The sequence below is a fragment of the Panthera uncia genome, chromosome A2 (genome assembly GCF_023721935.1).
Source record: "Panthera uncia isolate 11264 chromosome A2, Puncia_PCG_1.0, whole genome shotgun sequence".
In the NCBI taxonomy this organism is placed as follows: domain Eukaryota; kingdom Metazoa; phylum Chordata; class Mammalia; order Carnivora; family Felidae; genus Panthera; species Panthera uncia.
In genome coordinates, this window is record NC_064816.1 from 15,838,684 (window position 1) to 15,856,194 (window position 17,511).

General features: G+C 45.4%; 1 protein-coding gene across 2 annotated transcripts in view; it reads right to left on the minus strand.

Annotated features, from left to right (window-relative positions):
- The window catches only part of SCAP (SREBF chaperone), a 72,970-nt gene that overhangs the window by 17,986 nt on the left and 37,473 nt on the right, over positions 1 to 17,511 (minus strand). For both annotated transcript variants that reach the window (XM_049642590.1, XM_049642589.1), the window contains exon 3: positions 5,108 to 5,237. In XM_049642590.1, coding sequence (XP_049498547.1) covers positions 5,108 to 5,237 — 130 coding nt within the window. The remainder of the gene's footprint in view (positions 1 to 5,107; positions 5,238 to 17,511) is intronic.

The window sequence follows — 17,511 nt, forward strand, 5'->3', positions numbered from 1 at the left end:
TGCCTGGGTGGTTGGGAACCATGAGAGTTCCTGCAGGAAACAGATGGGAAGGCCCAACATGAGCAGTGTAGGAGGGGAGCTGAGGTCCTAGGGATCCCTGGGGTCTCCGGCCACCAGCACTGACAGTATGAGGCCCCTGATCAGGGCTCCTTGGAATTCCTGTGTCCAGGCTCAGCCAGCCACCACAAACATTGCAATGCTGCCCCTGGTAGCCTAACCAGCTCTGCGGCCTGCCAGGTAGGGCTTAGTGTGAAGTTCAGGTTTCATGATGACCTGGTCTGGGAGAGCCAGGCCAGTGCAAGGGACCTCAGGCTTGTTTTGTTTAAAACACAGTCCTTCCTTTACATGCAGACAGAGCAAACTCCAGGGAGTTTACCTTCACACTGACACACCCAGAAGCTCTTTTCAGAACATGACAGAGGACTCCTGTTAACTCAGCTCTTCTGGAAAACATGGCTGCTGATCTGTCCCCCAGCCCTGGGCAGGTAAGTGGGTGTGGTGTGGTGGGAATGGCGGTCTCAGGGGACCCACCTGGGTTCAACTTCCAGTGCCAGCCCTGGCTGTGCACCTTGGACAATGGTGTCCACATTCTCTAAGCCCCAGTCTCTTACTAGGGAACAGGGATGGAGTCCCAGACCTCACCTCATCACTGAGAAGACCAAACAAAACAACACACATAACCATCTGGCAAAGTGGCCAAAAACAGGTCACTTATATGTAGTCACATTATCATGGCTTAAAACTATTATAATTGGATTTGGCATCTCCTGAGGATCTATCTCTCCATCCCTTGCACACCCCGACCCTTTCCCTAAGCATGGTCACCTCTGTCTCTAAGTTTCTCCAAGTTCAATACAACTGATCTTCTTACCGCCACTTTCCTCAAGCTGATGCTTCTCGGGGACTGGCTTCCCACTGCCCAATTAAAGTTGAAACCCCACAACTTGGGGTTCAACGTGGTCCCACCTTATCAACTATCATGCTCCAAGAAAAATGCCTCACTTTACACTCTTGGTCTGCTAAATAAGCCGTGCTGTTTCTCTATTCAACAAGAAGCCTTTCTTGAGCATCTACTATGTTAAAATGTTGGACTATATACGTTTGAATGGAAAATGATCTCTAGTGGGTGGAAACAGAGCACAGAGGGGAGGCAGGTCACGAATCTGCAAGAGAGCTGCGGAAGGCTTTCTGGAGACCGTGGCATCTGAGCTCAGGCTAAAGGATAAGGAGTGCAGGCCTGGTGCGCCCCAAAGGGCAGTCCAAGCATGTGAACTTTGGTCACCCTCCAGAACTTTGGCCAGATCTGAGCAATGACGATGACAACAGTGATAGCCACAAACATGTGTCAAGTGCAAGTGATGGGCCAGGCACTGCACTAAGCCTTTGCATGCCTTCATGTAATCCTCTGACAATGTCTAACGTAGGTATGATTATCATCCCCATTTTCTGAATGCAGAAACGAGGGAAAAAAAGGTATTAAGTAACTTGCCCAAGGTCACACGCGTGTGCAAAATGGAAAGTCTCTACCATTTCTACTTTGCTCTTCCCTTCCTTTGGTAGAAACATCCCTCTTTCAGAAAGAAGTGTCCCTCTGAACCCAACAAAGCTACTGGTTAGTGATTCCAACAGAGGATGGGCCTAAGAGCACCAGGACCTGGCAGGGTGGATCAGAGTCCCCTCTGCAGGACACACAAAAGCAAAAATGCACACTGCAGCTGTCATCACACTATGGGGCCACTACAGCTAAAGGGGAGAAAGACGACTGTACAGAAAGCCACCTCCAGCATATGGAAAGACTTACAATTCAATAAAAAGAAATCCAAACAACTTCATTCAAAATGGGCAACACCTAAAAACATCAAAGAAAGATATGCAAATACAATAAACACGACATTAGTCATCTGGGAAACGCAAATTAAAACCACAGGGAGATTACTCTATACATCCATTAGAAAGCTTTTTAAAAATTTTGTGCCAAGAGTTTTATGGCCTGAAGACTGAACTTTAATGTTTGGGAATGTAAAAAATAACTTAAGAGGCTGACGGATGTGGAAAGAATGGCATTTCTCCTCCGCGGTCTTCCCCAAACCCATACCCCAGTCTAATCTAGAAAAAAACAGACAAATCCCACTGGAGGAGCACTCTACAAAATACCTGGCCGCCACTCCAAACTGTCAAGGTCATCAAAGATAAGGGACGTCTGCAAAACTGTTGTAGCCAAGGGAGGCCACAGGGAAAGTAACCACTAAATTTAATGTGGTACCCTAAATGGAATCTTGGGACAGAAAAAGGACATTAGGTAAAAACTAAGAAAATTTGGTTTCCTTAGTTTTCCTTAGTGACAGTTTCTCAGAATTTCTTCGTTTTTGATAACCTTGACAATTTTAAGGAGTAGTGGTCAGGTACTGTATAAAAAGTCCCTCAACTGGGATTCATCCAACTTCCCATAATTAGGCTGGGGTTATGGGTTTCTGGGAGAAAGACCAGAGGTAGAGTGCCTCACCTGTCACACATCAAGGGTATGTACTATCAGCCTGATCTATCACTGCTGACATTGACCCTGACCTCCTTGCTGGGGAGGTAACTGTCTGGTTCTCCACTGTAAAGTGATTCTTTGCTCCCTCTCTCCATATAGTATTCTCTGGAAGGAAGTCACTACGCACAGTCCACGCTTAAGGAAGAGAAGTTATATTCTAATCCCTTGAGGGAGAGTATTTACAAAAATTATTTAGAATTTTTGCCTGGATTTATCTATTTTCCCCCATTTACTTAATCACATGAACTCAAGATATTTTATACTCTGGGTTATAATCCAATACTACTTTATTTTATTGCAAAATATCTTTTGTTTTCCAGCACTGGCCATTGGGAACTCTTTCAGTTGGCTCCTGTGACCCTTTGACATATATTTATTTTGAACTGACATCTTTGTCTTCTCTTTCTAACCAGACAGATCTCCCCAGAAGCTGTGAGGCTCTACGTGTCCCCTAGATCATCCTGCTGGGTACACTGCAGAATGTAAACATATGCTGAATACAGGAATGAATGGAGGAATGAAGGATGTTCTGGTTCCTTAGTGGGCAGCAGGTGCTTGCATTGTTGTGCCCAGTGCCTTAGCCTCCTGATTTTCCTTTGGAAATGGTCCTCTCTTGTTCTAAGCCTAGTGATGGTGACAACTAGCTGATGAAGTCAGTCAACAAAGCACCACCTTCATCACAGGATTTGGGTTGGGGACAGGCAAGCTACCTCACTTAGATACAACCTGGCACCTTCTCATCCTGCACTGGATTAGATATTGCAAGAACATAAGGCTCAAGCTGCTGGAGCTTTTAAGCAGATCAAGAGTGGAGCCAAAAGAGCTGAGAGGTGAACTCCTTTTGAGGCCCAAACCATAGTGTTCTTGAGTTCTAGGACTCTAAAAATTCCTTTTAATTACTCTGGTTTGAGCTGAGTTTTCTCTTCCTTATAACTAAATCAGTCCTTACTGCTCCTATATTGCTGGCCTGAATTTTTATCATGGATGGTCAGTGGAGGTAAGAGAACTGACCCCTGACCTGCAAGACACTAGGTGACTGCACTGAGGCCTGGGTCCTTCTCAATCCTTCAAGGGGTGGGGGCTCCAAAGAGAGAGAAAACAGCCAATCTTCTGACTGCTGAGCCCTGAAGTTATTTGTACACCTACTTACTATCATCATCCCAGACCAATGAAGGGCATTAAGGAAGTTTAAAGAGCTCACAAACAAGTCACCTCCCCAACAGCCGTACCATTAAATACCTACCATGTATTATCAGGCCAACCGAACTCTTCTAGTCATGAAACATCCACAAACACAGACTCTCCTGTTGTGACCACATACCATCAGTTCCATAATGTGGTACAACTGCTTCAAGAGATTAATGAAGGTAAAAGGTCTGAACCAAGAAGGTCCCATAGTGAGCCAATGGTCAAGCTGGTACATGAAGTTACAGAACCAGTTTCTGCCAGCACCACACCATGCTCCCTCTGACCTTCATGGACAGAGTCCCATTAAGCCAGATTAATATATGGCTTAACACACACCTATCTTACCAGCTATGTCTCTATTTCAGCAACAGTAGGGGCAAGTTTACAACAAGTTACCTGACTGCTATATTACCTATAAAGGACAGAGAGGAATGTATCATCACTGTCAGAGACAGGGTGGAAAAGGAAGAGCTCTGTTCCCCAGGCTTTGGTTTTCCTCCTCAAAAATACACTCAGTCCAGCACAAATCCATGGGACTAAAGCACAATGTATGAAGGAAGGACACTTCATCTACTACCTGGCAGGTAAAAGCTTTCGAAATGGGCTAATCGAGCTTGTAAGATTTCCAAATAACGAGTCCAGCGTCACAGCGGGTTAAGTCCTCTACCTGAGACCCTCAGCTAGAGCAACCGTTACGTCCTCGGCTACATCAGTGCTCAGCTCAGAGGCAATCAACTGAGAATACTATGGCCCAGAACAATCAGGGACCTGGGGTCAGGAGTCCTGGAGTTCTGATCCAGTGCTGACCCCATCTATAACTAGGTAACTGAGGCACTTCATCACCCTGGGCCCCCTTTCCTAACTATAAAAGAGATTTAAAAAACCCAAAACACAAAAACTCAACACTTTTTACCAAACTTCATTGTGAGGAGAAAATCAAACGTGACATCTGAAAACATGAGGTGCACACTGATATATGAGACCCTGATCACAGATCATTCTCTAAGGATGCTCCATGGCTCTCGTGACCACTTGGGACAAGGAGGAGATGGCCTGCTTGCCAGAGCACTGCTTGGGCCCGGGCATGGTATGTGAACAGTCCAGGTAGGACTCTAGACCCATCTGGCCATAGCTACAACCACCACAGATCTCACCTGGCTGTTGAGGACAGTCACATTTTTGTGTCACTTGGCGTTTCCTTTCAAAAAAGGTTATTCATTAACTGTGTAATGAAATACTTGTGGTGTCTTTGTAAAAGCTGTTCAAGTACATGTACCCACCAATCCGAAGCTGGCCACCCTCACTCTCACTCCCAGAACCCCTGCCTTGGCCAATTTCCACCCAACCCTCGGGGCTCTCCCCAGACACACACTGAGCACCTACCCACTCTGGCCGCTCACTGGGCTCCCCTGGTTTGTGGTCAGAGGCCACAGGTGGGGGCGAGTAGTCCTTCACAGGAGTGGTGAACTCCACCGGTCCTGTCCCTGGCAGGGGCAGTTTCAGCAGTGGGCAGCTGGGACGAACAAGAAGGAGAGAAGGGTTAGGACATGGCAGGAGCACAATCTGCGCCGAAATGAGTGACAGAGGGGCCAGCACAGCCGCACTGCATTCTCCCTGCTGGGACTGTATGTGTGTGCACAATATCGGAGTCATAAAACTTTGGAACTAGAAAGACACTCAGAAGACACCCAGATCAGAATATCAGAATTTTTCAAGCTCAGAGCACCTGGATGGCTCAGCCAGTTAAGTGTCCGACTCTTGGTTTCAGCTCAGGTCATGATCTTATGGTTTGTGAGATCGAGCCACATGTTGGGCTCAGAGCTGACAGGATGGAGCCTGCTTGGGATTCATTCATTTATTTATTCATTCATTCATTCTCTCTCTCCTCTCTCTGCCCCTCCCCACGTGCACACATGTGCCCATTCTCTAAAACTTAAAAAAAAAAAAAGAACTTTTCCAAAAAAAAACAGGATGCGTGGATGGCTCAGTTAGGCATCCAACTTCGGCTCAGGTCATGATCTTACAGTTCATGGGTTTGAGCACCATGCTGGGCTCTGTGCTGACAGCTTGGAGCCTGCTCCGGATTCTGTGTCTCCCTCTCTCTCTGCCCCTCCCCTGCTCGCAACTGTCTCTCTCTCTCTCTCAAAAATAAACATTAAAAAAAAAAAAACTTTCAAGCTTATTTTTAGCCACAGAAAGCTTACAAGGAAGTCCAATTGATAAAACAGACTGGATGAATATTTTTAGAGACATAATAAAGATGCTAAAAAAAAAAAAAAAACCTTGTCAAATTAAAAGACAACAATAAGAAACTGGGGGGGGGGGGATGTATAAAAATCCAGAAGGAGGGGCGCCTGGGTGGCTCAGTCGGTTAGGCGTCTGACTTCAGCTCAGGTCATGATCTACCAGTTTGTGAGTTTGAGCCCCGTGTCAGGCTCTGTGCTGACAGCTCAGAGCCTGAAGCCTGCTTCGGATTCTGTGTCTCCTTCTCTCTCTGACCCTCCCCCACTCACACTCTGTCTCTGTCTCTCTCAAGAATAAACAAACATTAAATAAATAAATAAATAAATAAAAATAAAAATAAAAATCCAGAAGGATCCTGATGTACATTGCTGGGCAACTGCTCCAATTTAAAAAGACCACAAAAATTGTATATAACACACTGAGGGTGTATTTTACACTAGATTTTACACTAGACCCACCACTCACACAGGAAAAGCCCTGGCCTTACAACAAAAAGCTGGCAAACCCATGTACGTTTTCATTTTGTGCCATGTCTCACTTTTTAACAAAACTTTTGTTTTTAATTTACAACTTTGATACAATACATGTACAAACCTTAACTATCTGGTGCAATGAACTTTTACATAGGCACACACCTGGGTAACCGCTGCCTAGATCAAGCTATAGAACATTTCCAGGACCTCAGAAGGCAGCTTTGTGCCCTTGCCCAGTGAAGAGCACCCCAAACTACTAGCAGAACTTCCATCACCATAAACTCGTTTTGCCTTTGTAATGACTTATACATAAAATCACCCATGCTACGGGTGTTCTCTTTTGTGACTGGCTGCTTTCACCTAAATTTTATCTGCTAGATTCATCCATACATATCAGATCATTCTTTCCCGTAGGTATGTGCTATTCCGCTGAATTATACACTACCCTGCATTTATCCATTCCACTGTCGAGGAACCTGCAGCTGTTTCCAGTTTCAGTTATGAAGAATAGAGTTATTACGGTCATTTTCATAGATGGCTTTTGGTGGCCATCAGCACTCATTTCTGTTGGGTGTGTTCCCAGAAGGAAGTGTTATTTTATAGTGTATGTGTTTGGCTTTGTAGAGAATACCAATTCTCCAAAGTAGTTGTACAAACGTATGTTCCCACCAGCAGTGTGACAAGAGTTCCAACTGCTCCAAATCCTTGCCACCTCTTGACACTGTCAGGCCAATTAAATGTAACCACGTGGAAGAGGACGTAGTGGTATCTCCCTGCGGTTTCAATGTGCAGCAATGTGGAAAATTCTTTCATGTGTTTGCTGGCCATTCAGACATAACCTCTTGTGAAGTCCCTCTTCTGTTTAATTGGGTTGGCTGTCTTTTCCTCATTGACTTTTAGTTCTTTATATATTCTAGACAGGAGTACTGAGTCGTCCTCACAGCTACACATTTCCCTCGTAGTACGACTATCAACAGCATCCCATTAGATTTGGTATTTCGTGGGGCACCTGGGTGGCTCAGTCGGTTAAGTGTCCGACTTCAACTCAGGTCACGATTTCGCGGTCTGTGAGTTCGAGCCCCGCGTCGGGCTCTGGGCTGACGGCTCGGAGCCTGGAGCCTGCTTCCGATTCTGTGTCTCCCTCTCTCTCTGACCCTCCCCCGTTCATGCTCTGTCTCTCTCTGTCTCAAAAATAAATAAACGTTAACAATAAAAATAAAAAAAAAAAAGATTTGGTATTTTGTGTCTTTGTTTTTGTCCTCACCTCAAGGTATTTTCTGAATTTCCCTTCTGACTTCTTGACTCATTGGTTGTTTTAGAATATCCTGTTTAACTTCCACCTACTTGTGAATTTTCCAGTTTTCCTTCTAGTATGTTTAGTTTCATTCCCTTGCGATTGGAAAAGATATTCTATCTGATTTCAGTCTTCTTTAATTCATCAAGACTTGTCTGTGGCCTAACGGATGGTCTATCCTGGAGACTGCTCTGCGAGCACTTGAGAACATGTCTTCTGCTGTTGCTGGGTGTTCTCTGCATGTCTGTTAGGTCTGGCTGGTTGACACTGTTGCTCAAGTCCTCCGTTTCCTTATCTTGCTGTCTCTTCTTGTATCTAGTACTGACAGCACAGAACTGAAATATCCAACTATAACTGGATTTCTCAATTTCTCATTTCAATTCTGTCCGTTTTTGCTTCATTTATTTTGTAGCCTTGTTATTAGGTGTGTGAATGTTTATAACTGTGATGCACTCTTGCTGTACTAAAGCATTTATCAATATGTAATGTCCTTTATTTTGTTACCTTTTAGATGTTGTCTGACAATCATAGAGCCACTCTAGGTCTCTCTCTGTTACTGTTTGGCATGGAATATATTTTTCCATCCTTACTTTCAACTTCTTTGTGTTCTTATATCTCAAGTGTACTATGTATCTGAAATGTCTTGTTGACAGTATATAGATTCGTTGTAAATTTAATCTGCCAATGTCTCTCTTATTTTTTTTAAATTTTTTATGTTTATTTACTTTTGAGAGAAAGAGAGACAGAGCATGAACGGGGAAGGGGCAGAGAGAGAGGGAGACACAGAATCCGAAGCAGGCTCCAGGCTGAGCTGTCAGCACAAAGCCCAATGCAGGGCTCGAACCCACAAACCGTGAGATCATGACCTGAGCCGAAGTCGGACGCTTAACCGACTGAGCCACCGAGGTGCCTCTCTCTTATTTTGTTTTTTTAAAGTTACTCATTTTTTTTTTTAACGTTTATTTATTTTTGAGACAGAGACAGACAGAGCATGAACGGGGGAGGGGCAGAGAGAGAGGGAGACACAGAATCCGAAGCAGGCTCCGGGCTCTGAGCCATCAGCCCAGAGCCCGATGCGGGGCTGGAACTCACGGACCGTGAGATCATGACCTGGGCTGAAGTCAGACGCTTAACGGATTGAGCCACCCAGGCGCCCCTCTTATTTTTTTTAATGTTTATTTTTTGGAAGATGGCGCATGTACAAGCGTGCCAGTGGGGGAGGGGCAGAGAGAGAGAAGGAGCGGAATCCCAAAGAGGCTCTGCAGACAGCACTGTCAGCGCAGAACCCAGTGCGAGGCTCGATCGCACCAACCGTAAGTTCATGACCTGAGCTGAAATCAAGAGCCAGACACTTAACCAAACCACCCAAGCAACCCCAATGTCTCTCTTAATAGAAGAGTTAAATCCACTCCCATTTTATGTGATTACTAACAAGGAAGGGTTTACTTGTGCCATTTTATGTCTTGTATGACTTTTGTTCCTCAATTCCTCCAATTGCTGCCCTTTTTTGTATTTGGCTAATTTTTTTATGTGCCACTTTGACTCCCTTCTTTCATTTTCTGTATTTTCAAGTTACTGTTTGGTTACCATAGGGATTACAATTATTATTAACAACTTACAACAACCCAGATTGAATAGCGTTGTTAAAGAGGGGTTCTGCAGATGTGAGCAGGCAGGAGAAAGATCAGTGACCTTGAAAATAAGACAGCTGAAATTATCCAGTCTGAGAAGCTTAGTTTCCATAGTGTCTAAACACTTTGCTATATATGTTTCTTCCCTTCTATATTGTTATTGCCACAGATTACGATTTATACATTGTATGCCCATCACTACAGATCTAAAATTACTATTCAGTGCCCCTGCCTTTTAAATCATAAAAGACAGACGTTACAAACCAAACCAAAAATATAAAAGTCTGGTTATATTTACTAGTGTTACTTTTATTTATGGTTTCAAATTATTGTCTAGTATCCCTTCACTTCAGCCTGAAGGACTTGCTTTAGTGTTTCCTGTAGTGCAGGCCCGCTCAGCTTTTGTTTATATGGATATCTCTATTTCTCCTTCATTACTGAAGTCTAGTTTTGTAGAATATAGGATACTTGATTTTTTTCATTCAAAATTTAAAACGTTTTCTCATTGCCTTCTGGCCTCCATGGTTTCTGAGGAGAAATCAGCTGTCAATCACATGGAGACTCCCTTGTACATGAACACTTGCTCCTCTCTCGATGCTTCCAAAAGCCAAGGTTCAGCTGTTTGGAGACAGGCGTTAAAGGCTGTTTCTGGAGATTCAGCTAAGGTTCTGCTTTGGAAAGCCCTGCACAACACAGACTAACCTCTGGGCTCTGAATGTGGAGAGGAGTCTCGGGGCCCAGAGCTAAGAATGATGGAGCTTTAGCTTCACTACAAGATGAAAGCAGGCAGTACACTCTACATCTACATTCACTTTCCATACCACAGCTGCCCAAAACACACTGACTGAACCAAAGGCAGCCTGCTTCTCAAACTGTGAATTAAAAAATATCTGTGAATTCCAGGAGTCTAAACATGGCAGCAGGAAGAAAAAGAAGGGCAGCACACTCCAGAGCATCCAGCTTTCTCAGGATGAAGTCTACAGGCCTTGAAGTTCTTCAAAAGGCTCCCAGCCATTCCCCAACCTTGCCTCGGAGTCACACAACTGCTCTCTTGCTTCTGAGGCTCTGCCCCTGCTGGAACACACTTGCCTATTCTTCTCCTAGATAACTCACCTTGGCGGCCTCACTTGCAGTACCACTTGCTGTAGGAAATCTTTCCCCAAATCTGGGTTGGGGCCCCTCCTTCTGTGAGCTACCAAAGGACCCTATACTCACCCCAACATGGTTCTTACCGTTGGCAACGGACCTGCCTGTCTCTGTCTCTATACTAGTCATGGTTCCTCTCACTGAGCACCTACTATGTGTCAGGCACCGATCCAAGTGCCTTCCATCTATCTGCTCATTTAAGCCTCAGCACAACCCAGTGTGACATGCAGAAGCTATATCCTCACCAGAAGGTGACAAAACCAGGATGTCAGCACAGGCATCAGAGTCTGTGCTCTTACCATCACACTCTAATACTGTGTATTGCATTTCTGTCTTGTTAAAAAACTGAAACATCCACACATTCCTTTTAACATAGACAAAAGAAAAACACGCAAGAAAAAGAGTCTACAAAATTGCAAAACGCAAGGGAATAATCATCATCCACAGCTACCAAATTCTAGCCAAAAGGAAAACTTGGAAGAAAACTGTCAGGCAATTTTCAAAAGTAAAAACACTCACTTTTCCAAGGTTGGAAAACAGACTAGACATTTAAAGAAAGAAACTGTCTGGAGATTTCTACAACCACCCCCATGTTGCTTCCGCAAAACTCGTTTCTAAGACCAGATTATATCTTGGCTTGGCCTGATCTTACAGCGGCAAAGGAAATGAACCAGGTCTCCAAAACCTCCCCTGCTTTTCCTGTCTCAGCTCCACCCATCCAGCTGCTCAGGCCAAGCACTTTGATCTTGATCCTCTTTTTCTCATATTCCACATCTGGTCTTCAGACAATCCTGAAGGCTCCACCTTCAAAATATATCCAGACACCACCACATCTCACCACCTCCAGACCTTCAGCTTAGACTAAGCAACAATCAACTCTCACCTAGAACAATGAATGCACTAGCCCAGCTAGACTCTCCGCTTCTACCCCTGAAATCACTTATCTCTTAATCAAATATGGAACTAAAATCTCCAATCTCCCCCCCACCCAGCCCACACACCACCTGCTACCACGCCTGTATGGCCTGCTCCCCACATCTGGCCGCCCAACACATCCCCAGAGGCTGCTGCCCTCCCCTTCTCCCTTCTAGTCTTACTTCTGGGCATGCTGGCTCAACTTCCAACTGTTAGCATCTGCATCTCTCTCGCTTGAGACTGTTCTGTTGCCGCTGGAGGCCTCTCTGCCTAAGCGGTGGGAACTGATGCTGGCTGGAGGCAGCCCTCAACCAGTGGCTGATGTTGTGTAGATCAGGGGTTGGGAAACTACAGCCCCTGGCCTGTTTCTGTGTGACCTGTGAGCTAAGAATGGTTTTTACACATTTACAGGGTTACTAAAAAAACAAAACAAAACTACGTGACAGAGACCGTATGTGGCCTTACCAACTGGCCCTGTAGGGAAAGAGTCTGCTGACCCTGGCACAGTCTGGCTCCCCCACACCCAGGTGACGAGCTCTGAGGTGGACGTCCTGCACCATTTCTCAGCGTTCCCCAGTGAGATTACACAGCTTCCTGTGGTGGTAAGTTGCTGGATGATGCTCCTTCCTATTTCACTTTTCCACCTTCCTACCAGTGCTCACTTCATTTTACACATTAGCTACATGTATGTACTCAAATCCTTGTCTCAGGCGAGCCCAAAACGAAATGCTCCCCTTGCTCTCCCCAAGGCCAGCCAAATTCCTGCTTGTCCTTCAGGGCAACACAGCCTTTGTATTCCTCCCATCCCAGGCAGGTAGGCACATGTCTTCTGTTCTCCACGGCACCCTGCAAACACTGATCCTAGAGACTTCTCATCTGCATGATTAATATAAGAAATGTACAGGGAGGGTCCATGCCATTTTAATTTCTGCATCCCCAATATCAGTCACATAAAAGATGTTCAGGAAATGTTCAGGATTATTTATCTACCAGATGTTCCACGCTCGAGGCTGGCTTCATAACCCATATGGCTGCACAGGACCCCGCGCTCAGAAGGTCTCAGCGCTTGGGGTTTAATGCTCTGCAGTAGCTCTATGGAAATTCTTATTTATTTATTTACTTACTTATTTATTTTATTCTCAAGTTAGTTAACATACAGTGTAGTCTTGGCTTCAGGAGTAGAATCCAGTGATTCATCTCTTACACGTAAGACCCAGTGTTCATCCCAACAAGTGCCCTCCTTAATGCCCATCACCCATTTTCCCCACCCACCATGCCCATCAACCCTCACTTTGTTCTCTGTATTTAAGAGTCTCTTATGGTTTGCCTTCCTCTGTTTTTATCTTATTTTTCCTTACCTTCCCCTATGATCCTGTTAAATTTCTCAAATTCCACATATGAGTAAAATCATGTGATATCTGTCTTTCTCTTATTTCGCTTAGCATACTACCCTCCAGTTCCATCCACGTTGTTGCAAATGGCAAGATTTCATTCTTTTTCATCTCTGAGTAGTATTCCATTATATATACATAATTTGGCTATTGTTGATAGTGCTGCTATAAACATTGGGGTGCATGTGCCCTTTCAAATCAGCATTTTTGTATCCTTCAGATAAATTCCTAGTAGTGCAATTGCTGGGTCACAGGGTAATTCTATTTTTAATTTTTCGAGAAATCTGTTTTCCAGAGTGGCTGTACCAGTTTGCATTCCCACCAACAGTGCAAGAGGGTTCCCCTGTCTCCACATCCTGGTCAACATCTGTTGTTTCCAGAGTTGTTCATTTTAGCCACTCTGACCAGTATGAGGTGGTATCTCATTGTGGTTTTGATTTTTATTTCCCTGATGATGAGCGATGTTGAACATCTTTTCATGTGTTTGTTTGCCATCTGGATGTCTTCATCGGTATGGAAATTCTTAATAAATTTATCTTTAAACTTGCTTTTGAAGTGAAGTCCATCACAGCACAGCATGTGCTGAGGGTATGGACTGTAGGCTCACCCATGGTCCCTCCTCCCTGGGACAGGTTCTTGACCACCAGCTCCTCTGCCCTCTCACATCCCAGGACCTGGCCCTGCCCTTCTTGTCCATATATCCCTTTTGTTGCCACCCTGGCAGGGGCCTGAATATAAAAACAAGGGGGCTTGGGGTCAGATGTACACATCCCGTTGTGTCTTGGGGCAGGGTGAGGCGATGGCCATCCCCTGGGCCAGGGTGGGCTTTTGGATGGGGAGGGGGGACCTTTCAACCACTCCCATGCAAGTATATTTAGGACCTTTAATGGTCCTTTCCCCTGCTTCTTGACCAAGCTGCTGTGCGCTGTCCTGTTGCCCTGCATCCCACAATTACACGGATGCTACTGGCTCTAGTCTCAACTCTTCCTCACTCCCAGTCATCTAGGATGGAGGTTCAGGAGATGCCGAAGACAGATGGAAACATCAGCCTCAGAAATGACACTCAGAGATGTTGCATAAGGCACTTATCTGGAGGCATCAGGGTGGGAGATGTTTTCTCTCTTCCCCTCTCAGGGGAGAACAGTACAGGGCTAGAGGTGGGGTAGCAAAAGACTAGAAGGCGGTATTTCTGAGACCTCCTGCCCTTTCCTGCTTGAGGAAATTTGGGGTGGTAAAGGAGTCTTTGATCTCCCACAGGCATTTCAGAACTTTTCCAGAGCTTGTTTGTGAGGCCAGGAGTTAACCTCTGCTGGGGGGAGGCTCTGGCTCTGGCATGCTGAACAGGTCAGCATCCTGGAGCAGCTACAGGAGCTGGTCCCTTGGGCTCTCAAGTGCAGGCTTCAGGGCAGAGACGAGGGGTGCTCTGGGACTCATTCTCAGCTACCCAGCTGGCTCTCCAAAGCACAACTGCACATAAGGCTTCAGTTACTTAGATTTCTTTCTTGATCACAAAGAGAATATAAACGTGTCTACAGTGACCACATGGGCGTAGAAAGAAGGAACCTTTAATACAGGCCCCTGTATGCACACTTCCCAAGGACTCATGGTGATCTGGGGAAACTTGAGATGTGGGGAGATGGGGGGAGAGGTGGACAGAGACCATGCAACAGATGTGCAGCCCCAGCTCAAAGGTACTGCATTCTGCCAGAGAAAATGGACGAGGAAAGGGGCCAAGCCTGCTCTGGAATACCCACATAGTTTGCAAGATTACCGTCCTTCATGAGGTTTAGAATGGCCTCACTATGATTTAACTTGCTCTCCAAATGAAAATCACCATCTCTAGCCATGAGCAGCAGGCTGTAGGATCAACAAGTGACCCAATGACCCTCACGTTGACCTCTGCTCTGCACACAGGCAGTCCGCTAGCCTGGCGCTCGAGCACTCTCTCTTCACCCAACAGTGCACCCACCACATTCCAGGGCGCAATGGGAGCAACGGCGCCCTCTGCCTTGCTGGGCTGCTGCTGGGCCACACCCTCAGGTCCTGATGGCCTAACCTCTAGGAAATGTGAAGACACCTCTTGCCAGTGTCTACATGCTGCAAGTTTCATCAGATTTTCCTGGAGGAAAAAGCATTCACTGTTCCCAGGGTGGTCCAGTGCTGAAGAATGGGGTCTACAGCTCAGGTGGCTGCCAGATCTGAACAAGGACATCAAGTGCAGGGGCCCTTTGAGTTCAAGCTGCACAAGGGTCTCATTCCAGGAACAATACAAGATGAGCAACTAAACAGAATCTAGGTATCTAATGAAATTACTAAATGCTATTACTCACACTCTGTTTTCTGCAGGCAACCCGAGGCTCTGAACAGAAGCAGGAACCTGCTCTGCAGAGGGAAGGTTCCCGGGTCAGAAGAGGACACGGAGGCTTGTGCCCTGAGTCCACAACATCTCATCTCCTGCCCCAAAAGACCCACAACCCGTGGATTCTCTGATACAAACTTTATCATTTTTGGAGGCTAACAGACTTCATCTAGCCTTGGAAAATGTTTCCTAAGCCAATCAGATTTTAAGAAAAGTTGTTAAAAAACTCTTTTGCGATAACTCGACAGAGATGTTGGTTTGAGAAAGTAAGTACACAGCACTAAGAATGGGAGAGTACAAGGCTGATTTTTCTCTTCAAAGAAAAACTTTGGACTGCAAAGACATGAGGAAACTGTGGTGCCGTCAGAGGGCGGGACCAGAGGAGGTAGCAGGTTCTTGGAGGGGCTTGCCGGGATACTCCCTTCCCTGCCCATTTGCTGAATGAGCTGACTGTTGACCTTAAATGATGAAGACAAAGACACCACTTACTCTTCCTGCAGGGTTCAGCTCAGAGGCTCTCCTCCAAAGAAGCCTCCCTGACATTGTCTCCCTTTGCCCCAAGGCCAGGTCACATCTGCTGGGCACAATATCCAATGTCTTGGACCCACAACTGTGCACTTCTGAGAGGAATGATGTGTGCATCACTGGTCTGGCATAGTGCTTGGCATTTATTATGGCCATCTTTTGTTTTTTTAAGCCATCTTTATTGAGAAAACCCAACTTTGTGCTCTCTCCCCAACTTCTGTTATATAGGGCTACTGCCTCAAAAAGACTGTTCTCTGTCTAGGCAGATCCTGCCAGGCCCTAATCCTGGCCCACTGCAACTGAGACCATCTCTCTCAGGCTTCTTGTTCAGAGAGCAAACATCTTGCAATGAAAGCTATCAGCACCAAATAGTATTCTTCAAAACGTTCATATCACGTTTTGATATGATATCAAACGTGATATCAAACTTCACGGGTGAAGTACAGAAAGCACAGGGCTTTCCACAGGGACCTGCCAGTCATAATATTTACCACTTACCAGCTCTCCACACTAGTTTAATCACCCTTAAAAAAAAATCTAGGACACAACCACCCCCTCCAAGGATGTCAGGCACCAAATGGAACAGTGTGTGTGTGAAAGGAAAAGCATCAAAGGACCTACAAAGCCGGAGGTCAACGAAGATCAGTCTTCCTTTCCTTCCCATCAGCCTAGTCCTACCCTGAGCCTCACCACCCACCTCTTCCTCTAGACTGATGTTCAGCCAGAAGCACCTGTGAAATATAAGGCAGGCTTGGCTGCATCTGGGCTGTACTGGTTGTTAAATATTGTTTTCATCACATCTGCCTCTTCCCCAACTTTCCATCCTATTCTAATTCACCATGAGTCAAGAGGGAGTTCTCCAAACTTGACATGTCAGCTGTCTCCTAAGGTTTTCATACCAGAGGCCCTCATATCATAAATCCAAGGACTGTCTGTTTCTGAAACATTTGTGTAATATCAAATTATTCATTCAACGATAAGGCCCAACTGCACCCAAGCAGCTGCTACACATATCCTACATTCCCTGTCCAGGAAGCTGCCTGGTCTCAGCTGGCTACACCCAATACCCAGAAGATGAACAGCAAAGAGGAAACATACTTTCCGTTTCCCGTAGCCAGAGTTGTGTTTGTGGAAGGGGAATCACAACTACCACCTCCTCAACTCAAACTGCTCACCGAGCAGACAAGTTTAATCCAATGTACTCATCCATCAAGTATTTCTTACCATGTTCCCATGTGCTGAGGCATGTGTAAAGAGGCCATCGAGGAGCTGAGAACTTAGTGGAGGGGAAGCTAAGTTCTACCACCCTCAACAGAAGGCAACATCAGTGATAATAACCATGAGTGTCCCCACACACTGCTGCTGCTCCAAGAATCAGAATAAAAGAGAAAACTCTTTTCACTGAAAGGTGATAGAACTTCAGAGAAATTTTCAAGAAAGACACAGTCTAGTGGTTCTCAGCACATGGTCCCCAGGCCTGGGAACTTGTTAGAGATATAAATTCTTGGGCTCATCCCAGACCTGATGAATGGAAATTCTAGGGTGGTGCTCAGCAATCTGTGTTTAGCATGCCGTCCAGGTGATTCTGTTGCTAGCTCAGGTTTAAGAGCCATGGATTTATCACATAGGCCAAGCCTGGGAAAGTATGATTTTGAAGGAGAGAGACAATTTTTGAAAAGTATGATCTTGAAAGAGATTCTGAAAGAAATAATTAACCTAGAGGAAAAAACAAGAGCTATGTTCTACTAATTTATCTCCTATAGGATGTAGGAGTATCCTCTACAACACAATCTAACAAAATTTAAACGT